General features: G+C 37.6%; 5 protein-coding genes across 5 annotated transcripts; 4 read left to right on the forward strand and 1 right to left on the reverse strand.

The window, feature by feature from the left end:
* The first annotated feature begins 588 nt into the window (after positions 1 to 588).
* On the forward strand, positions 589 to 2,089 carry LOC147762666 (prostasin-like). The gene is made up of 2 exons (XM_087011890.1): positions 589 to 1,106; positions 1,587 to 2,089. The coding sequence occupies exons 1-2, from the start codon at positions 778 to 780 to the stop codon at positions 1,600 to 1,602; spliced, it is 345 nt and encodes a 114-aa protein (XP_086868016.1). The 5' UTR covers positions 589 to 777; the 3' UTR covers positions 1,603 to 2,089.
* An 801-nt stretch (positions 2,090 to 2,890) lies between these two features.
* LOC106153325 (chymotrypsinogen A-like) lies at positions 2,891 to 8,885 on the forward strand. The gene is made up of 6 exons (XM_013527205.2): positions 2,891 to 3,778; positions 6,296 to 6,482; positions 7,005 to 7,300; positions 7,783 to 7,946; positions 8,222 to 8,384; positions 8,641 to 8,885. Exons 1-6 carry the CDS (start codon positions 3,616 to 3,618, stop codon positions 8,883 to 8,885), a joined length of 1,218 nt encoding a protein of 405 aa, XP_013382659.2. The 5' UTR covers positions 2,891 to 3,615.
* Positions 8,886 to 9,408: 523 nt separating this feature from the next.
* LOC147762667 (tryptase gamma-like) lies at positions 9,409 to 12,926 on the forward strand. Its single transcript, XM_087012212.1, has 3 exons — positions 9,409 to 9,580; positions 11,709 to 11,909; positions 12,216 to 12,926. The coding sequence occupies exons 1-3, from the start codon at positions 9,409 to 9,411 to the stop codon at positions 12,473 to 12,475; spliced, it is 633 nt and encodes a 210-aa protein (XP_086868338.1). The 3' UTR covers positions 12,476 to 12,926.
* A 224-nt stretch (positions 12,927 to 13,150) lies between these two features.
* On the forward strand, positions 13,151 to 17,403 carry LOC106153344 (chymotrypsinogen A). Its single transcript, XM_013527234.2, has 6 exons — positions 13,151 to 13,325; positions 14,568 to 14,754; positions 15,479 to 15,774; positions 15,916 to 16,061; positions 16,494 to 16,656; positions 16,970 to 17,403. The coding sequence occupies exons 1-6, from the start codon at positions 13,259 to 13,261 to the stop codon at positions 17,218 to 17,220; spliced, it is 1,110 nt and encodes a 369-aa protein (XP_013382688.2). The 5' UTR covers positions 13,151 to 13,258; the 3' UTR covers positions 17,221 to 17,403.
* On the reverse strand, positions 17,402 to 23,297 carry LOC106153343 (uncharacterized). Its single transcript, XM_013527233.2, has 3 exons — positions 22,783 to 23,297; positions 18,915 to 18,983; positions 17,402 to 18,172 (listed from the first exon to the last, which is right to left on the reverse strand). The coding sequence occupies exons 1-3, from the start codon at positions 22,993 to 22,995 to the stop codon at positions 18,125 to 18,127; spliced, it is 330 nt and encodes a 109-aa protein (XP_013382687.2). The 5' UTR covers positions 22,996 to 23,297; the 3' UTR covers positions 17,402 to 18,124.
* Positions 23,298 to 23,757: the final 460 nt, after the last annotated feature.

A 23,757-nucleotide genomic window follows, 5' to 3' on the forward strand; every position in this document is an offset into this window, starting at 1 on the left:
ATACCGATAGATCCATTACAGGTATGCTTTTGCTCAAAATGGTTGGTATACTACTCAGTACATAAAATGCAATTCTTTAAAACGACAGTACACATATTAATACTTTCAGCAATATATTATTCTACTAGATCGTTTTCACACAATACTCAGTGAAAGAACATAAAAAGAACAAAAATGTTACTATATTTCACAACGCTTACTGTTCTAGCGTCAGAACACTGTTTAAAGCGTTCTCAAATTGTAACATTCGAACACGTAAAAAGTGTTCTGAACTTACATGTAAATGTGTTCTAAAAAAAAAAAAAAAGTGTTCTATATTTCACAACGCTTACTGTTCTGGCGCCAGAACATTGTTTCAAGCGTTCTCAAAATGTAACATTTGCACACTTAACATGTGTTCTGTTTCATGTTTATGACGCGTTCCCGAACTTTAGAGTGTGATAGACGTGTAGACGCGAACGTACATGCATGTCTTGTTTGAACACCTAATAAATATATAAATACATAAATAAATGAATAAATTATAAATATCAGGTTGTAATTAAGTCAGATCACTAGCTAAGTGGATCAGTATTCGGAGCCAGACGTGTATGTATAGAGACGTATCTATCGGGACGAATATTTTATTGGGACGTTTATCTAAATGGTGGGCCACAACATCACTGGTGCCGTCCGTTTTTTTTTTTTTTTTTCTTTGTTTTTTTTTCTGCTTTTTTCCGGTAGCAATTGCGATTCCTCTTGAAACGAGGGTGAAATGTGTAACTTTTTAAAATGTGAATGTCTTATTGCGAACTATACATTATTCAATCCTGTCGCTATCAGCGCCAGTGGCGAGCAGACGAGATCAGAGTGTGGCTTGGTGTCCACAGTCTGTCAAGACGAGCCACAACCGCAGCAGTGGTCGAGAGGGCTGTGATTCAGGTTTACGTCATCAACAGTTATAAAGCGGCCACCTTTGACAACGACGTGGCATTGTTAAAGCTTTCTGAACCTGTAGAAGACAGCAATGAAATTAACCCCATCTGCCCTGTTAGAGCAGGCACGAAAGTGGCTGAAGGAACGCTGTGCACAGTTACCGGATGGGGTGTCACAAACTTTGGAATTAGGTATACTTTTAGAGAAACAACGTAAAGAAGGAATACATTCATATAAATGTAGGATGTTATGCAGGGCAGGGCCTTAAAGGAAAACCATGCGTTACTGACGTCGAGAAACAATTACCAGCTCCCTTTCGGAGCTCTGAGTTTTTATTTTTTACCGTCTTCATCTCTACAGTGTCTCGAAAATTAGAGGTTTATAGATCATCGTAATATTTTCAACTGTCTTAGATATAATATAGGCTACTTTGGCTATTAAAGGGAACGAATTTCCAAGAAAATATAATTCTAGGTCTACATGTAAAAACCTTGTTTGACATGGATCGTAGCACTGTTGAGGCCTATTTAGATTGAGAAACGTGGCATATATTCTTTCAACGCTATAATTGTGAATAAAATGAAATATTTTTCTTATCTTCTACGGTTCACAACAACGTCATCGTTCGTTTGTCTTACTAATAATAGGAAATCTTATCTCATGTTTTTCAGCCTTTGTGGCCTGTAGATCAATGGAAAGGCTCGACTCGAAACATTATGTCAACGGTCCAAATATTGAGACCAAAACCGGCATCAGCGAGAGGGAATGTGAAGAGGCGTGCATAAATAACGCAGACTGTAAAGCGGCAACCTATCGTCAATATACTTTATATTGTTGGCTTAACGCCCAACCAAGAGGGACTGGAAGCAGCAGTGGTTGGGTCGCGATCCGGAAGAAAGTGTTAAAAAAACTGTCTAGTGAGAGATAGAGCTTAAGGAATGTGCCGGGGTACATGAGTTCATTATGCAGTAGCATATCTTAATTATAAATATTCGCTTTACGGCTCCAATTCACTGAGGTGGGGCAGTGGGTAAATTTTAGAGACAGTGAAACTATAAAAAGATACCTGCTGAAGACATGTTCCCTGTTTAATTTGAACTTACATAATTTATCATGACAAGGATTTGCATATAACATAGACAAGTGAATGGGAAATAAATGAAGTACATGTATATATCATTTGTTCAGAAGATCTGATATTTATTGTTGAAGAGATTTTGTTTGAAAACAACGTTTCTGCTCTGGAAGTGCAGTTTTACAAAGTAATGAATTTGCAATCTGTTTGTGTTGCAGTAGGCCTACATATGATTTAAATTACCTTTGACGCATTTCGGTTTATACATATATATGATGTTATGTTACATTATGCGTAAAAAATGCTAGAATCATTTATGCCTCTTTTTCTCCTTCTTCTTCTAATTTCTACTTCTACAGCGTTCATCCAAACGTTTAAACGTCACGACGCAAGGAATTGAGTCCGAATAGTCTAGAACAAATATATGCTTGGTTTAATCTATTACATTTTTAAAACAAAAATCCGGTAAATGTTTAAGGATATTCGGCCATACTTGCGTGACCTCATTTATAATAATAATAACTTTTTCGAGCATTAAATGTGACAGTTACATTTGTTAGCCCTCTACACACTATATATATATATATATATATATATATATATATATATATATATATATATATATATATATATATATATATATATATATATAACTATGGATTACTACTCATACAGTGTTTAAAAGTACTTATTACAATTGTAAATAGATCAATACACCGGCAGAACACAATTTTTATAGGCTTATAGCTTTGCATCTAATGTGCCATGCTTATGGCACATACAATATTTAATAGCAGGCTACTTCAGTGTGGCAGATGCTCATGTTGCTAATTTCTTTTCGAAATTGGAGGTATTTACCAACAGCGTGCAATTCTTTAATTTTCTGGGCTTTTATGATTTTAATATTTTCGTCACTGCTTGCAACAGGTGTTGCATGTCACATTTAGGGAATAGTTTTAAAATACCCTCCCTCTCTTTTACATGGTGTCTACATTCCAGAAGGATGTGCACTTCGATTGCAGGACAGCGGGGACAGAATCGTTCCTCGCATGGTGCTTTAGGTCTGGTGTGGTGTCCTCTTTCCAATTCCAGTTTATGATCACTGACTCTAATTTTAGCCACTTCCCTTTTTAATGACTGAGGGGCATTGGTCAGCAGGTACTTTTTAATTTTGTAGGACTTTTTTATGAGACTACAAGTTTTTAGACTGGTGCTTTGTGGATCAGTTTACTCTTCCCAGAACATTTTTTCAATATTAGCATTAATTTCTTCCTCAATATCAATTGCAGTGTGTGTGGATTTGCTGAATCCCTGGAGCATTTCCACTGTGAAGATCCCAAGTGGCTAACATAGTATTAATCGATCCTGGCCAACCTTTTCCCCCTATTGTTCGCTCTGCATCATGGTGTCAAGTATGTGCTTCCTTGATCTGAAACATTACACAGCCTTTTTTGGTAATCTAGAAAAACCACACTAGTTAGTCATAATGACCGAGCTCTGCACGACTCGCATTGTTGCTGGCGTGTTCACTCAACCCCGTGCCCATTTGCACATTCTCAAATTTGCTTGCTTAAAGGCATTTCAACGAATCTTGCTATCCTTAGAAACAAATCTGGGATACGCCCATGTTTGCGGTCATGTTTCTTTTAAATTTGACGACAAAGTTCAACAACACCCATAGAACACTACGGCAGAGCATACGCCGGCCGCATACTAAGATCATGGTGGTTTTAAAAACATACGTTAAAGTGCTTTGGGGAATACTTTGTCTTAGTATAGCAGTTCGAGGTAGGTTTGAAGATGTATAAAGACCTGCTTTATGTATAGGCACAGTACTAGTGGTGCAAAACCCCTTGCTATGTCTAAGTCACCGGAGCTGGAGCCGTGCACATATTTTGTTACCTCAGTAACTGGAATGTAGTGTTCTGATTTACTTTAAACTATCGGGAACTTACTAAAACTTAAGATCTAATATACCGTACCGTTTATTAGATCTTAGCTAAAACATACAAATTTGCACTTAACAAATAAAGTAAAAGTTGGACAGGCTGAAAAAGTTTTATAGATGAAAGAGTGTGTGCAATTCTCTTGGCATCTCGGATCTGAACATCTTTTGTGGAACAAATTGTTTCATGCACTTGCATAAACATGTATTTTGCTTTGTAGTATGGCCTATGTGCACGCCCAAGGTAGGCCTACTTATTTTTGAAAATTTGATTCTGCAGTTTTTATGTACAGACACAGATGTGTCTGTACATATAGCCGTCACCTGCGTCTGTCGTCGCCGTCGTCGCAGTGGCCGTGCACTTTTACCGATAACGCGATAAGTGAAAAATTGTTTTACCTTTTGGCTCGAAACCTACAGAACTGATGAACATTCATAATACGCAGGTCAAGTTTGAAAATCAGCATGATCGGGGCATTTTTGTGGAAGTTATGCTGTTTTTTTTTCTCACTTTTTCAGCATATATTATATGCAACACCGATAACGCAATAAGTGAAAAATCGTTTTACTTTTTGGCTTGAAACTTACAGAACTGATGAATATTCATAATACGCAGGTGAAGTTCGAAAATCAGCATGATTGGGCCATTTTTATGGAAGTTATGCTGTTTTTTCACTGTTTTCAGCATATATGCAACACCGATAACACGATAAATAAAAAAACTTTTCTTCATTTTGGATTGAAACTTACAAATCTGATGAATATCCATAATACGCAGGTCAAGTTCGAAAATTGGCATGATTGGGCCATTTTTATGGAAGTTATGCTGTTTTTTTCACTTTATCAGTATCTATGCAACACCTATAACACATTTTAAGGAAAATTGATCGGCCAATTGTCTTGAAATTCAAGGAGTGATCAATGTTACTAAAATACAGATTAAGTTTTGAAAATAAGCTTGATCAGTTAAGTTTTGGTGAGGTTATGCTTTTATTTGTATATAAGTGTTTTTCCTCAAATTTAATTCTCAGTAAACAGTCTCATTTTTTTGACTAAATAGATATGTAAAGTTGTTCTTTTGACATTTGCTGCATCTTAACAATTCTAAACAATATCGTTAGTTGATTACATAAAAATGATGGAAAACCTGTTATTGTGTATTGTGTAATAAAGTGTCAAAAATGGAAATAAACTCATATCTTTACAGTTTGTCAGATTCAGTCATTCACCATGTTCAGAATCTCCGAATGGAGCAAATTGGACATTTAAAATTGTTCTTTTGATATTTTTCCCATGTCAACAATTTTCCTAGTTGATCATTTAAAAATGACAGTAAATTGATTATTTTGTTTTATGTAAAAAAAAAAGGTGTTGAAAATGGAAAGAAAATCATTTCAGTACAGTTATCCAACTTTATAATCAAATCATTCAAGAAAAGAAGTGAAGTGGTTGCTCTGCTTGGTAACTCTTAGCATATCCCTTAAAATGTCAGTGTATGGTCCCACTGTTGTGAGAAGTGACTCGGCAGTGGGACTGAACATGGCACAATATTTATATATGTGTAACTTATTTACTTATCTGTCTTATGTAATTGTCATTAATCGTAATTATTAATGTCATCAAACTGGCCTTGAACAGCCATGTAAACAGCTATGTAACGGTGGTTTTAAGTTTTTTAAAAACATATTCTTTTTGTGTAACATGTTTATAGTATGTTTATGGTAAATTTATAATCACACCAAGGTTTATCTCATTGCTTAGATAGAATATTTTATGAGTAATTTTACTGGTACTTATGTTCATTATATAAAGATGGTAATGCACTAACTGTATTGTATCGTCATTTGTATATCATATTGTACAAGGTCATGACAATCTATGTGCCAGTACAGAAATAAATTGAATTGAATTGAATATAAATTGATAGTCATTATGCTGTTAAGCATTATGTTATATTGCATGAAAGTTGAAGAAAACATTATTTTGGACACAGCTGCCAGGATAGCGATTAAGGGTAAACCATGTTACTTATGATACTGAAACTTAGTGAGAAACCCCTTGGAGTTAGATTGATCTAGGTATGGGAACTCAGTCTAATTCTTGTTACACATTTAACTTTCATCCTAATCCACTGTTGCGCAGAATTAAAATTTGATGTTGGCTATGCAGTTAAGCAAAATACATTAATGCATCAGAATTGACAGTATCCTATTTTCTGCATTTTTATTTTCTGCTTTTTGTCTGTACATTTGACAGCTTTGCTGCCTTGTTTCCCTTTGATTGAATGCTCACAAGTGAATTCCATATTGGATACTATAATAATAAAATTATTATTATTGTTATTATACTTTCACATCTAGCATGCACCAGATGTGGAACTCGGCCCAGTTTGCCAAGAATAATAAACGGCAAGGAGGCGTTCCCCCACTCCTGGCCATGGATGGCTTACATCCAGTTTGGACCAGGAACTTCATGTGAAAGGTCATGTGGAGGGAGTTTGATTATGAACAACATGGTTCTTACTGCGGCCCATTGCTTACATACACCGTAAGTGTGAAGACCCAATCGGCACATATAATGATACGGCGGACTGTGAGCGGGACGTCCCGTATAGATTGTTGTTCCATTTTTCAAATTGATCACGTCGAGCTAGCGCCGATGAATAGGCTTGTAAGCAGATAGGACACGAATACTAACGCTTTTAAGTTTTATGGGGTTAAGAAAACACCATAAATATCTATAAGCCTACCAATGTTGAAATTTTTAGGAAAATTAAATTGTTGCTTTATAAAAGTCGAGGCATATTGTAAGCATTTGATACTTTTAATCTTGAATTTTAATCAAGTAATGTCAAGGATCAATCAAATAGGCCTATTATTGGATCGACTGGATAAAAATTCACCCGTTTCTAGCCATTGATTGCATAACATCCCCGGTGCGAAAGTTAGGCCCTGTCCGTTTTTCCCCTTTTAGCAATTGCAATGGCTAAATTGAAACTTCAGAAATGGGAGGAAATTGTAACTTTTTCAAATGTATGTGTCTTATTGCAAACCACCCGTCATCCTTCAGCCACTCCTGTCGCTATCAGCGCCAATGGCGAGCAAACGAGATCTGCGTGTCGCTGGGTGTCCACAGTCGGTCAAGACGAGCCACAACCGCAGCAGTGGTCGAGAGGACTGTGAGCAAGGTTTACGTCATCAACAGTTATAAAGCGGCCACTTTTGACAACGACGTGGCATTATTAATGCTTTCTGAACCTGTAGAATACACCAATGAAATAAGCCCCATCTGTCCTGTTAGAGCAGACACGTATGTGCCAGATGGAACGCTGTGCAAAGTTACCGGATGGGGCGTCACAAACTTCAGTAAGTTTTGAATTAGGTCTACTTTTAGAGAAACAATGTGGAGAGGGAATACATTCATTTAAATGTAGGTTGTTGCCCAGGATATGACCTTAAAAGAAGAACCATACGTTACTGACGTCGAAAAATTACCAGTTCCCTTTCGGACTTTTTAATTTCTATATTTTTCCCATCTCCATCACTAAATGTATCTGAAACTAGAAACCTTAAACTCAGAAACCGGTTAATAGATCGTCATGATATTTTCTACTGATATAATTATTATATCCATCGGTTATGAAAGGAATGTATTTCTCGGAAAATTGAATTCTTGCTGATTGAAGATCCAACGCAAATATAATTGTGTGACTTGAGATTAATTCCATCTGCTTTTTTTCCCTCATCAGTGAAAGTTTCTACAATAATTTTTCTTTCTGTTATTTGGGCGCATGTTCATTTATTTGTGTTGTGCATCACTCCAGCTTACAAATTTTTATGTTTTAAAGATGTTTTGATTTTTTCTGGAACCACACAACCAAGCGACGTTTTAATGGAAGCGTCAGTGAGATATTCGTCTGCGGAAGCGTGTCGTGCCAGTTCTCAGTATCCTAGAGATGAAATTACGGACGACATGCTATGCGCTGCCGAACCCGCAACAGACGCCTGTTCAGTACGTATAAATACCTCGAAATTTTATAAAACACAGGGTAGACATGACATGGACCCTTAGTTTACAGTCAACAATACGTGTAAATCTTTATTTTGCTGTTTTTTTCTAAAATAGTAAAATAGGCCTTCATTTCATCCATGGTGCCTTTTACATTATATGAATAGGCCTATATTTTTTTAACAAGTGTGTCGTTTTTTCCGTTGCTGAAGCGAAGACAATATCTCATTAAAAGAGGGTTAATTTATTAAAATAGTGACACCCTTGTTTGTTTTTAGGGTGATTCAGGCGGACCACTCATGTGCGCGTTCACAGTCAGTGGTGAGACGCAGTGGAAACAACTGGGGATCGTTAGTTTTGGCAAAGGGTGTGCTAGACCCTCTTACCCCGGGGTCTACACTGACGTCCGAAAAATGGCTAACTGGATTGAGAGAACTGTTGGTGAGTTGGCACATACGGGACAGACTAGGCTTATGTGATCCTCATTATCTCTTCACTATAGATTTATATGATATGCAACTTTTTGGAGTTTACATCTGTTAGCACTGTTTCAGGTTGAAAAAACATGTATATTCTTTCAACACTTGAATTGAAGTGTTTTATTTTTCCTACGTATTTGTGCCCAACAGTTTACAAGGACGTGGTTGTTCGTTTGTCTTGCTTAAGGTAAGAAAATATTTTATCTAATATTTTGCAGCCTTTGGGGCCTGTGGATCAATGGAAAGACTGGACTCGAAATATTATGTCAACGGTCCAAATATTGAGACCAAAAGCGGCATCAGCGAGAGGGAATGTGAAGAAGCATGCATATATAGGCCTAACGCAGAATGTAAAGCGGCAACCTATAGTCAACGTACGTCATATTGTTGGCTTCTCGCCCAACCCAGATGGACTGGACGCCGCAGTGGTTGGGTGGCGTTTCGGAAGAGAAACGGCTGCTAAACTATCCAGTGACAGATAAAGCTAAGAAGTGTACACGAGTTTATGCAGTAGCATAACTTCTGGATATTCGATTAACAACCCCAACTCCTAGGGTGGGACAGTGGGTTTATTTTAGAGACACTGTTACTATAACATATCCGCTGAATACATTTTCCATGTTTAATTTGAACTTCAATTATTGGCAAGGGTTTACTTATAGTGTAGACAATTGAATAAGCAATAAATAAACTACATGTAAACATCATTTTTCAGAATATCTGACATTATCCTTGAAGAGATTTTGTGTGAAAAAAACAAAACATTTCTGTTCAATACCCTTTTACGTATATAAGAAACGAAAGTGCATTTTACAAAGTTATGTATTCGCAATACATGTATGTTTATATGTTACAATAGATAAGATTGAGATTACATTTGCTGCATTTCGATTTATACATATACACTCCCCACACAGCCCGCTTAATTGCAGACTATATCCAACAAAACAACATTCAGCTGATGTCACAGCCAACAAGAAGCCCAGATGCAAACCCAATTGAGCACATGTGGGACGAACTTGGTCGTGCCTCCCCCTGCAAATCTAGATGAACTGCGAGATGCCCTTCAAGATGAATGGACCAGAATTCCTCTCCAAAGAGCTGTAACTCTAGTTCACAGTATGCCACGCCGTCTGGCGGCCATTATCCAAGCTCGGGGTGGGCATACCCGCTATTTATAATAATGAACTCTGAAGATGTTTCCCTAATTTCATATTAATTGTCAATCACAGTATAAATTTATGTTTAATTTTTCACTTGGTACTATTATGCAAAAAAGTACTCTTTTTGGGGGCATGAGAAAAAAATACCCTAAATAAATTAACGCTTTTTATGTACAGACACAGATGTGTCTGTACATATAGCCATCACCTGCGTCTGTCGTCGCCGTCGTCGCTGTTGTCGCCGTCGCCGTGCACTTTTAGGGATAACACGATAAGTGAAAAACCGTTTTACTGTTTGGCTTGAAACTTACAGAACTGATGAATATTCTTAATACGCAGGTCAAGTTCGAAAATCAGCATGATCGGGCCATTTATATGGAAGTTATGCAGTTTTTTCACTTTTTTCAGCATTTATGCAACACCGATAACACAATAAGTGAAAAACCCTTTTACCTTTTGGCTTGAAACTTACAGAACTGATAAATATTCATAATACGCAGGTCAAGTTTGAAAATCAGCATGATAGGAACATTTTTATGGAAGTCAGCTGTTTTTTTAGACTTTTTTCAACATATATGCAACCCTGATAACACGATAAGTGAAAAACCGCTTTACTTTTTGGCTTGAAACTTACAGAACTGATGAAAATCTATAATACGCAAGTCAAGTTCTAAAATTGGCACGATCAGGGCATTTTTATAAAAGTTTTGCTGTTTTTTTCACTTTTTTCAGCTATATGCAACACCTATAACACATTTTAAGGAAAATCCATTGGCCAATTGTCTTGAAATTCACAGTAGTGATCAGTGTTACTGAAATACAGATTAAGTTTTGAAAATAAGCTTGATCAGTAAAGGTTTGGTGAAGTTATGCCTTTTTTTGTATATAAGTGTTTTTTCCTCAAATTTAATTCTCGGGCATGTTAACAGTCTCATTTTTGAACTAATTAGATATATTAAGTTGTTCTTTTAACATTTTCTGCATCTTAACAACATTGTTAGTTGATTATATGAAAATGATGGTAAACCTGATATTGTGTATTGTGTAATAAGTAAAATGGAAAAAAAACTCATATCTTTACAGTTTGTCAGATTCAACCATTCACTATGTTCAGAATCTCAGAATGGAGCAAGTTGGACATTTATAATTGTTCTATTGATATTTTCGCTTTGACAACTTATTGTTTGATTGATCATATAAAAATGACAGTAAATTGATTATTTTGCTTTATGTAAAAAAGGTGTTGAAAATGGAAATAAACTCTTTCAATACAGTTTTCTCTTGTTTACATTTTGGGATTTTCAAAGTATGACTCTGAACTCTATGGGCTAGTCACATTTTCTGAATATCCATGATACTTTTATTTTATTATTAAAAAGTTTATGGTTATTATGCTGTTAAGCATTGTGTAATATTGCAATATTGCATCCAAATTGAACAAAACCTTATTATGGGCTCTGCCTCCTTAGTGGCGGTGAAAGGAAAGCCATGTCACTTCTCACACTTACAGGAAAGTAACATAGGACTGAAATACAGCTTCAGTTGAAAAATTGTCTCATTAGTTGATTGTTTGGAAGTAATACAGGTTTTTTGTGAAAATTTTTATCTTCCACATGTTGCAATTTTCAATGTGGGACTTGGAGCTCCCTTGGGCATAAAGCCCAGTGGTAATCAAATTTTCTTAATGTCCATGTTTTTAATAGTAGATATTTTAAAATTGGCGGTATTTAATTAGCATCAAAATTGACAAAACACCTACTTTGTGCTCTGCCACCATTAATATTATGTAAAGTAAAGTGTTACTTTCTATTTTTTTAACTATTCTTAAAAGAATGGTTCTTAGGATTGACATACAGCTCATATTAGAAAACCAGCTCTATTGGATTATCATTTTTATTAAATTTATGCATTTTTGAAATTTTCATTTTTCTCATTCTGGCACTTTCTAATTGTAAACTTGAACTCTGATGGGCCTAAAGCCTTATGCTTTTACTTTCATCAGTGTTACCTGTTGTGCATAATTAAAATTTTGATGTTGACTGTGCAGTTAAACATAATGTATTATTGCATCAGAATTGGCAGTCTCATGTTTTTGAGCATTATTGTTTTCTGCTTTTCTTAAGGTGTGACTTATGGGCCTGAAGGGCCTGTTTGTTTTAAGGGTGATTCAGGCGGACCCCTCATGTGTGCGTTCACAGCCATTGGTGAGACGCAGTGGAAACAACTGGGGATCGTAAGTTTTGGCAGAGGGTGTGCTAGACCCTCTTACCCCGGGGTCTACACTGACGTCAGAAAAATGGCTAACTGGATTTCAAGAACTATTGGTGAGTTTCCACATACGGGACAGACTAGGCCTATATCGTCATAATATCTTTACATCATTAGATTTACTTGATATGTAACTTTAAGAGTTTAGGTCTACATGTAAAAACCTTGTTAGGGATGGATCGTAGCACTGTTGAAGCCTATTCAGATTGAGAAATCATGGCGTATTCGTTCAACACTAAAATTGTGAATAAAATTAAGTATTTTTCTTATTAACTTCTGCCAAGCAGTTTAAGAAAAGAAACTACATGTTCGTTCGTTCGTCTTACTATTGATAGGAAAATATTTTATCTAATATTTTGCAGCCTTTGGGGCCTGTGGATCAATGGAAAGACTCGACTCGAAATATTATGTCGGTGGTGCACATATCGAGACCAAAAGGGGCATCAGCGAGAGGGAATGTGAAGAAACTTGCATAAATAACGCAGACTGTAAAGCGGCAACCTATCGTGAAAATAAGCCATATTGTTGGCTTCTCGCCCAACCTAGAGAGAGACTGGACGCAGCAGCGGTTGGGTGGCGTTTCGAAAGAGAAACGGCTGCTAAACTATCCAGTGACAGATAAAGCTAAGACGTGTACACGAGTTTATGCAGTAGCATAACTTCTGGATATTCGCTTCACAACCCCCAACCCCTGGGGTGGGACAGCGGGTTCATTTTAGAGACACTGTAACTATAACATATCCGCTGAATACATTTTCCCTGTTTTATTTGATTTTTCGTTATTGGCAAGGATTTACGTATAGCGTAGACAACCGAATAAGCAATAAATAAACTACATGTAAACACCATTTTTCAGAATATCTGACATTATTCTTGGAGAGATTTCGTGTGAAAAATAAAACATTTCTGTTCAATACCCTTTTACGTTTATAAGAAGCGAAAGCGCAGTTTACAAAGTTATGTATTCGCAGTATGTTTATATGTTACAATAGATAAGACAGAGATTACTTTTGCTGCATATATATATATGATGTTATATTACAATGTTTGAAAAAAATCCACAGTCATTTCTCCCTCTTCTTCTTGTTGTTGTTCTTTTTCTAGCTTATAAGCATTTTTACTGCTTTCAACCAAAACATCGCGGCGCAGTGAATTGAGTCCCAGCACATATTGTTTGATTTAGTCCATTATACTAAAATTTTACAAAAAAAAAAATCAACGTAAAGGATATCCGGCCATTACAGGGTGACCTCATTTCAACGAATCGCGCTATCCTTAGAAACAAATCCGGGATTTAAAAATACTTCCATGGTTTGCGGTCATGTTCGTTTAAATTTGACGACTAAAGTTCAGCAACAGCAATAGTACACTACAGTAGAGCATACGGCGGCCGCTTACCAAGACCATGGTGGTTTTAAAAACATACGTTCAAGTGGTTTGGGGAATACTTTGTCTTAGTGTAGCTGTTCGAGGTAAGTTTACAGATTTAAAGAGACCTGTTTTATATATAAAGACAGTGGTGTTTAAATCTATTGCCATCACAATTGTCTGTCCGCGCCGCCGATGCTTAAGCCTTCCCCTTTTTTGTGACCACAGTGACTGGAAGGCAGTTTGACGATTTGCTTAAAACTAGCGGGACTAAATTTGAACATACAAAATTAAGATCACATGTAAAAGTTAAACGGACCGAAAAAAGTTTTATTTAGAAAAGAGTCTGTGTAATTCCTTTGGCATCTCGGATCTGAAATCTTTTGTGGGACAAATCATTTTTACCATTAAGTGAGTTCATTTCCGGCATGCATTTGCACATGCATTTACATGTATTTTGTTGTGTAGTAAGACCTATGTGCACGCGCAAGGTGTGCCTACTTATTTTTTAACATTCTGATTTTGCGTTTTTTTTCCCTTTGGTTGAATGATCACAACTGAATTCTTTATTCTATATTATTATTATTATTATTATTATTTTCACTTCTAGCATGCAACAGATGTGGAACTCGGCCTAGGGGGGGGGGGGGGAAGGCGTGTCCTCACCCCCCCCCCCCTTCGATTTCTTGAAATTAGAAATTTTAACTAGCTGGATCTAAGATAAGATATAAGATAAGATAAGATAAGAGTTTATTTAGCCAATTATAATTTACATGTATTTTGTTGTGTAGTAAGACCTATGTGCACGCGCAAGGTGTGCCTACTTATTTTTTAACATTCTGATTTTGCGTTTTTTTTCCCTTTGGTTGAATGATCACAACTGAATTCTTTATTCTATATTATTATTATTATTATTATTATTTTCACTTCTAGCATGCAACAGATGTGGAACTCGGCCTAGGGGGGGGGGGGGAAGGCGTGTCCTCACCCCCCCCCCTTCGATTTCTTGAAATTAGAAATTTTAACTAGCTGGATCTAAGATAAGATATAAGATAAGATAAGATAAGAGTTTATTTAGCCAATTATAAAAAAAAAACCCACGCCAAGGGGGGGGGGGGGGTCGGTTTCGCATTCGCGTACCCCCCTTCCCTTCAAATAATCTTAGATCCGCTCCTGCAATAAGTGAGTTCATTTCCGGCATGCGTATATACATACATTTGGCTGTGTAGTAGGGCCTATGTGTACGCCCAATGAAGTTACTTATTTTTTAACATTGTGATTCTGAAGGTTTTTCCTTTGATATTATTATTATTATTATTATTATTATTATTACGTTTCACTTCTAGCATGCACCAGATGTGGAACTCGGCCCAGTTTGCCAAGAATAATAAACGGCAAGGAGGCGTTCCCCCACTCCTGGCCATGGATGGCTTACATCGAGTTTGGACGTAGAAGTTCATGTGAAACGCTATGTGGAGGGAGCTTGATTACGAAGGACTGGATTCTTACAGCGGCCCATTGCTTATACACACCGTAAGTAGGAAGACTCCATGGCCATCAATCTTAAAGGACGCGTTTCTGCACAATTTGGATAGATGTGAGGACCGATTTATCTTATCTGATCGCGTCTATGAGAAGGCTTTTAGGTAGATCTTAGCGCGAAGTTTCATCGTTAACACTCCTTTTGAAGATTAAAAAAATTTCCTGATCAGCAGATCTAAGCGACGCGGTGACTTAAGTGTTTAGTTTATGAAGAAAAAACGCTTGGTCTGTACGCTAGAGAGATATTATTAAAATCGATAAGCTAGGGCTACAAATGTTGAATTGATATTTTCAGGAAATTAATATTATTGCTTTATTTAGGTCTAGCAGGCACAGTACTCATCTGATAGATTTAAACATACCTGAGGGCCTATTAAAGCATGTAGAGGACATCAGTCACACAATTCGTTCAATTTTGGACAGAGAGGATAGAAAAAATCGCACATTTCTAACGTTGACTTCACTAAATCCTAGGTGGAAATTTTTAATCTTCAAAAGGAGTGTTAACGATGAAATTTCGCGCTAAGATCTACCTAAAAGCCTTCTCATAGACGTGATCAGATAGGATAAATCGGTCCTCACGTCTATCCAAATTGTTGACTTCACTAAATCCTCGGTGGAAAATTTAACCATCGCCTTATCTTTCTTGGGGTAATTTCAGCCCAATTTCCAAATGCGTTTAATTAAATTTCAAACTTTTAAAATCGTACTTCAGTCGTTCCTGTCCTGATCAGCGCCAGTGGCGAGCAGACGAGATCAGCGTGTCGCTTGGTGTCCACAGTCGGTCAAGCCGAGCCACAACCGCAGCAGTGGTCGAGAGGACAGTGAGCAAGGTTTACATCATCAACAGTTATAAAGCGGCCACTTTTGACAACGACGTGGCATTGTTAAAGCTTTCTGAACCTGTAAAAGACACCAATGAAATTAGTCCCATCTGCCCTGTTAGAGCAGACACGAATGTGGCCGAAGGAACGCTGTGCACAGTTACTGGCTGGGGCGTCTCGAGATTAGGTTAGTGTGGACAATTTGACGTTAGGACTACTTTTAGAGAAACAACGTAGGAGACCAATTTTGAGATTTTTGTGTATTTGTGTTGTGTATCACTCCAACTTACAGGTTTCTATGGTTCAAAGATGTTTTGATTTTTACCAGGATCCATACAACCAAGCGACGTTTTAATGGAAGCGTCAGTGAGATATTCGTCTGCGGAAGCGTGTCGTGCCAGTTCTCAGTATCCCAGAGATGAAATTACGGACGATATGCTCTGCGCAGCCGAACCCGCAACAGACTCTTGTTTGGTAAGAAAAAAAACACGAAAATTAAATATAACACGGGCTTGTCATGATGTGGACCATGAGTTTACAGCCAGCATTCGTCTTAAGCTGTCTTTTGCTATTTAATTATGTAACATTTAACGACTAAAGTAGAAACAATCCTTCATTTTATTCATGGTGTCATTTTCATTACATGATAATGGTAACGCATAGGGCTTTTCAAACAAGTGTGTCAATTTTCCTTGGCTGGAGCCAAGACAATATTAATGGGCTCGTTTCTACCCAGTAAACAAAGAACGTTGTTATAACGGTACCATAACGTTTTCTGTTATATAAACGTTATGGTAACGTTATAAAACGTTCTGTGTTTGCTGGGTTGAGGGTCCCGATACGGTTATCATTTCAATTTTTAAAAAAGGACACGGTTTTTTTTTTGTTTGTTTGTTTGTTTTTTAGGGCGATTCAGGCGGACCCCTCATGTGCGCGTTCACAGTCAGTGGTGAGACGCAGTGGAAACAACTGGGGATCGTTAGTTTTGGCAGAGGGTGTGCTAGACCCTCTTTTCCCGGGGTCTACACTGACGTCAGAAAAATGGCTAACTGGATTTACAGAACTGTTGGTGAGTTTGAGAGAGAGAGAGAGACTAAGCCTATATCGTCTTCAATTCTCTTCTTTTAAGATTCACATGATAAGTGAATTTATAGAGTTTAGATCTAAATGTTAAATTTTTGTTAGGCATGGGTCACAGCACTTTTGAGGCCTATTCAGATTGATAAAAACATGGAATATTCGTTCAACAATAAAATTTCACCATTGTGAATACAATTTTGTATTTTCTTTTTAACTTCTACCCAACAGTTCACAACTACGTTGTCGTTCGTTTGTCTTACCGGTACTTATGATAAGAAAATATTTTATGTAATATTTTGCAGCCTTTGGGGCCTGTGGATCAATGGAAAGACTCGACTCGAAATATTATGTCAACGGCCCAAATATTGAGACCAAAACCGGCATCAGCGAGAGGGAATGTGAAGAGGCGTGCATAAATAACGCAGACTGTAAAGCGGCAACCTTTCGTCGACATACTTCATATTGTTGGCTTCACGCCCAACCCAGAGGGACTGGAAGCAGCAGTGGTTGGGTGGCGTTCCGGAGGAGAGATGGCTGTCAAAATGAATCGTGAAAGAAGAGTTTAAGAAGTGTTCACGAGTTAATTATGCAGTAGCATAGCTTTCATTGGGAATAATCCCTTACTGTCATTATAATTGTAGCAAAATATCCGCTGTATAATTTGAACTTTCATAATTGGTAAGGGTTTTCACATAACATAGGCATGTGAATGAGTAATAAATGAATTACACGTATACATTATTTGTTCAGAATATCTGAAGTTTATTCTTGAAGAGATTTTGAATGGTAACCACATTTCTGTTCAGCACCCTCGTACAGCAAGAGAAAGTGCAGTTCTACAAAGTTGTGTATTTGGAGGCGATTTATATGTAGCGTAGATAAGATTGATATTACTTTTTCTGCATTTCGACATATATGCATTTTACAGGTATTTGTGGCAGTTCAAAGGTCCTCTTTTAGCTTAACTAAAATTGCTTCTTTTGCGTGCAGTCATGAAAAAGAACGAAGCAAGTCGTCCCTTTTCCTCTCTTTCGCAGCTTCCCACACTCTCCACTCGTCTTAGAATTGCCAACGAGTTTGTGAGTTGATTTGTTTTTAATATGAATATAAAAACTTCTATAATATTGATATACAAAAGCGTAAAAGTTCTGATGCCTGTCAACAGAAATGTATATATATTGCATAGATTTAAGTACATTTAGATTATGCCACTTACATTCACTGATATATGCATATAGTGAAAACATAGCCGAGAAAAACGTCGACTTTGATCATTTGAAGGAGCGGACGGCTTATGTAAACGCGTTAGTTTGACATGACATGTGTGAGTGTGCATATGTGTGTGTATAGTGTGTATAAGATACTACTCTAAAATAATGTCAGATTCATCGCTATTATCTTTTAAAGCGCTGTGGTGATCACCAAAATCAGGTGCCATTTCCCTTTTGCCCGCATGGCTACTCCCTCACCATGGATTGGCCCGTCTCTGCTCCCCCTGCCACTTCCTGCAAGGAGATTCAATAAAAGTCAGTCATTCCCATGAGTTTACCCAGCACAAACCATTGCTATGGAGCAGTTCATGGTCCTACATTTACATTTCACTCACACCTAGATGAATTTTTTTCGAACGGATTTCATTTCATTTGACCAGAACTGCATGTGTGTGTGTGTGTGTGTGAGTATATGTGTATGTCGATCTGCATGTGTGTGTGTGTGTGTGTGTGTGTGTGTGTGTGAGCGTCTGCATGTCCATGTGAGGGTTTATGTATGTTTGTGTCTGTGTGTGTGTATGTGTGTGTGTCCATGTAAGGGTTTATGTATGTTTGTGTATGTGTTCGTGTGTATGTGAGTGTGTGCGTGTGTATGACTGCGTGTGTGTGTGTGTGTGTGTGTGTGTGTGTGTGTGTCTACATGTCCATGTGAGGGTTTATGTATGTTTGTGTATGTGTGTGTGTGTCTGTGTGTGTGTGTGTGTGTACGCGTGTGTATTAGAGGAGGGGCTGATTGTCAGCATTTCAGTTCCATAAAAAACGCAGCCTGTCATTTTAAATCATTTTCCAAATAATTATTTATCATTAATTCCCTTTAACTAGCCAATCTGTAAAGCACTTATCTTTTTCATGTCACTTTTCCGTTTAAGCTTTTTAATTTATTTTACCTTTTCCATTATTATTGATTTCTCGTTGTTATTTTAAAAAAGTATAATTGGTCCTCTTATTTGTTTAAGGAAAGCACTCCAGTACCCACCTGTGCTTCCTGTACCAGGGCACACAGTCCGCAAAACCAGTGCATCAAACAATCATTGACGAAATCTCCCTGTAAAAATTAGTTCAAATCCTAAATGTATTGCCTGAACGATGAAATAAATTTCAAAGAAACGTGTTCTTTAATCTTTTGTACATGAAACTGTATGACAGTAGAAACAGAACACGTTACTCAATATCAAAGGAAACAGTAGACTGAATGTCGATACCGGATTTCGTCATAATTCAAAACACAGAAGTACATGGGATCGGATCAATGAGAAAGCGCCAGTTAAATCCTATAATATACATGTGCAAAAAGGTTTGGAAAAATGCATGAAAACAAACCGATGTTAACGACACAAGACGGAAACAAAGTACAAAACAGTGTTAGCTAAAAACTATCGGCTTTGTTCGCTATCGACATTTTAACAGGGCAGCATGCTATTTAACATGCTATGTAAACATATATATTTCATGGGGGATTTGGGGAGGGTGGGGGTGTGATATGGTGGGAGTGGGGGGAGTTTCTACAACAGACCCATGCCCTGCCCTAAATTTCTAAGCTATCCATTTCTCCCTCGTCTCTCTTTTTCTTCTAAAATTAAATAAACCACCTGCGGTTCGTTAATTATCCCCCGTGTGGCGTATGTATTATAGTATTATTGTCCTCATCTACACTTTTGTATTTTCCGAGAGGAGGGAGGCAAAAAAATGTGTGTATCCTAGTGCAACCCCCCCTCAAAAGATCCCCCCTCCCTCCCTCCAAAAAATCCTGGATCCGACAATCAAGAAGCTGTACATGTATGTATCCATTCTCCCACTGTTGTCCTGCTATTCAGTCGTAAGCGCTCAATTATACACATGTAATGGCTCCTAGATACACAGGTAGCGAAAGACTAATCGATGTACCGCCATAAAAAGCTGCAAACTACATGTAAACTTGTGATTTCAATGAGCTATTGACACAAGATAACCCCATCACCATGTTGGTATTTGCTGTGTCAATAACTAAATATTGCCACGCGCTGGGACAAAAGAGAGGGGTCTCCAAGCTAAAAACCTATAAAGAAAAAACGTTCATTGTCCGTAGCAAAGTCACGGTATGGGCTGGTTAGGCATATTCTTTTCAATATTAACCATATTAGACGTACTAAAGACTTTATTTTGTCGCTGCGGTGTTAACGTAGGTTTTCTTAATGAAGCGAAATGTAGATATTTGACCAAGACTAATAAAAACGGGAAATAAGAAAGAGTTTTTCCTAAGTAATTAAATACTGTGTTTTTTTTTTTTCGGTATCGAGGTCTTTTGTTGCTAGGGGTTCTCTGTTGTTTATTGCTCAATAAACGATATGTTACTCTAGTAATAAAGTGTGGAAATTTGACCAAGACTGGTAAAATATAATAAATAAATAAATAAATAACGAGCCAAACTAAATAACAAACGTTTTTGTCCTAGGTCAGTATGAACTGCGTTTTTTTTTCCTGCATCGATCTGTTACTTGGTAAGCGTTCTCTATTGTTTATAGGCCAATAAATAATACCGAATAAATAAATAAATAATGCTCAACCCTAGGAACACTACCTACTCTACCATAATAGAATGGAGAATAATCAATCAGGGGGAGTTGTCACTACAATAATTCTTCTTGTGCGCTTCTCCACAGTTCAGGTTGTAAAGAGATTGATAGGATTTCAACTCAGGGGCGGATCCAGAGAGATTTTCGTTGGCCCATCCTCCACTGCCCTCCGCCCCCCGCACGCACTGACACACACACCCACACACACACACACACACACACACACACACAGATATATACATGTATACACTTTTAGACTTAATAACATGCAAATGTATTGAAAAGAAAGTAATCCTTGAAGTCATATGTCAAATGTATCCACCTTTTCCCACTAGCTGGTGCGTATGGGGTGCTTGGCCAAAAAGATGCAGGGCCAAACGTTCGACGGGAGGGCCGTGTGGGGGAACTCCCCCGAGAAAATTTTGTAAATATGTTGCAAAATGGTGATTTTTGGTAGCATTTCACCCAAAAAACTGAGGTATTTATCTAGTTCAGATAATCTGTTTTTAATGAATGAAAAAACGCTAGTAAATTAAAAAAGGGGGGGACTGCATATTCATTATAAATTAATGATATTAATAGGAATGCTCTACGTTTAATCTTTTTTCATGTTATAAATACAAGAAAATTAAAAAAGAAACGTCGCTTTTATCATCACTGCTCTTTTCTTAATACGTTTATTTTAGGTCATATACCTATACCAGTCAGTCCCGAATAGTTTCTCTTTCAATTTCTCTTATACCGGCTTTTTTTCATAGAATTATTTAACTTTTTAAGTCCTGAACTTCATGTTAATTTATTAGTAAGGACAAAGTTATTCATGTCATTTAATTGTAAATTCTAAAACAGTCACTGCCACTGCCATCACTGTCAAGTAGTAAGTCAAAGTCACTGGCACCTTGTTGTACGACGACCCAGGGCCCCGTAACTCGAAGGCAACGCACATTGCGAATAGCGATATCACATAGAGGTGATATTGTATTATATGCGGCGAGTATGGGCGAGTTGTGGAATCGAGACGCTTGCGCTCGGTCACAACGCGCGATGCTTTCGAGTTACGGGGCCTGCAAGGTCGGCTAAACATGGCCTTCCCAACAAAAATAATACGCGGAAATTCCTTTAACCAAGCTAGCTGAAAGGACTTCTGCCTTGAATGTTCATATTATTTACTTCTTTTTCTTTCTTCTTTTTTTTTAGGCGGCGATAGATCTTTTTCACCTCCATTCCCACTGCTCGGGGCTGCGGTAGGTTTTAAGAAGCGAACTTGTTGTAAACAAAGCCGGTTTACTTGAAAAGCCGGCGCAAAAAATGTACCAGAAAAGACGCAGTGCTTGGGTTTCAAATTATAAATCTTTCGATTGAAATATCCTTTAAAAACAAAGAAATAAATTCTCAAGCCGCACAACACTAGACTTCGTGTAACGAATTAGGATCATGAACCATTTTATTAGGCTGTTCCCAAGCTTTTATTACTCCTCTTATATTGGGGCACTTTTTTGCGTTATCTCTGGGGTTATCTGGTTGTTACGACCTTGTGTATTATTAATTTTGTTTTCTTGGATACCACAGTTTGCGGGTTGTAAATTCGACGAGATTCATTGCGATTAAATCTCTTAGTGCTGATATGTGTGTTGACACAGAACGTGATATTTTTAACGTTCACGTACCTGTCTCAACTATTTCTGTGGTCTTATATGGTAATCTTTCTGAGAAAACCGACCAAAAGCGGCGTCAATTACAACAAGTCCGTCTTGATGTTACCCGAGTAAGAATGAAAACCCCTCTCTCCAGTTTTCTGATATCAACCCTGACAGTCTTGGTCACAACTGATTTACCTGTTCAGGTGAAGGTGAACAGGTAATTACCTCGGACTTGATGATGACTTGTTAGCCTCTCTCGCCTCCCCCCCCCCCTCCCAGGGTCAATGTGAACAGGTGAAACAGTCACCAGGTAAATCAATTCTGTGGATCTATCATAAATAAAAACTTTTCGATTATCAAAACTGAGATCCCATGAAACTGTTTTGACATTGTCATGATCGTTCACGGCTTTTTAACTGTAAAATCCCATCATTAATATCCGTGCAAATATAATAACTGGTGGGAGTGGGGCTGCTTGCCTCTTTAACTATTAGTTTTTCCTTGGACATAATATGGTTTTTCAACTTCTTGAAACTTACATGAAGTATTTTGGCATCTATCGCTACGATGTTATCATCAAGATTTTAAGCACTTTAAAAAAACATGTTACAGATTGAAAATAAAAGTGAAAATGACTCCAACCGCCCCCTACCTCTATTCCTTGCTTTTCTCTGATCTTCTCTCTGATCTTAGCCCGAGTGTAAATCCCAACAGGACCGAGGATGCTGAGGCACCCATACAACCCGCAGGATTCTCCAACGGCTTCGGCATTTTTACCGGCTGTGAGACACGGCACGAAATACGTGACGATACAGATGCCAAAATTATTGAAACAGCCAAAAAGCTTTTGTTTCCACTCTGCCATGCTGACGAAGTTCTACAAATATTTTTTCTCTCAAATGTATGTAAGAAAATTACGGAGTGAATACCAGAGACAGACTAGAGCACGTTCCTATATTGTTCTGTTTTCTTCTCCAGGGCAACCCTCCAAATGCCACAAAACAAGGTCACCAATTGATTAACGGCTAGTTACGATATTGACAAAAAATATACTCATAAACATTCACCTGGCATGGCCTTAGCTTTCATTGGGTTCAGAAGTGGAACTTGTGCAAACAAAAAAGTCTGTGTGAGAACGGCTTGTTTAAAGAGAAAACAAAACGCCCATTACCCTTTTCCCGTCTCTTCGTGTTGCTAGTATATACTAATACCCCCTTTACACTGAACGGCGTCCTTTCTGCGTCCTTTCTGCGACCATGAAATTTGGCATCGCTGTGGTCTTAATAAGGGGGCACGAGCATTGATTTTGTATCAGAATGAATGCTCAATAATCGGCCAGTTGTCGGGACGTAAAGTATTATAATTTTTTAACTCTCAAATGGGGCCGTACTGCTGGACGCAGAAAGGACGCCGTCCAGTGTAAAGGGGGCTTTACATGCCACGAAAAGTTGTTAAGAAAAGCGAGTAGACATAATTCAAATACATTTATTAAAGCTACTTGACGACAAGTCTTTAAACTTTTTTGCACGCTATAGACTACAAGCTGATACCCGTCACATCAATCATTGAACCATGATAAGGGATTAGTATAATAATAATTATAAAATAAATAAAAGAAAAAAAAATC

Source organism: Lingula anatina, chromosome 4 (genome assembly GCF_051362555.1).
Source record: "Lingula anatina isolate TDL-2025a chromosome 4, LinAna3.0, whole genome shotgun sequence".
Taxonomy (NCBI): Eukaryota; Metazoa; Brachiopoda; class Lingulata; order Lingulida; family Lingulidae; genus Lingula; species Lingula anatina.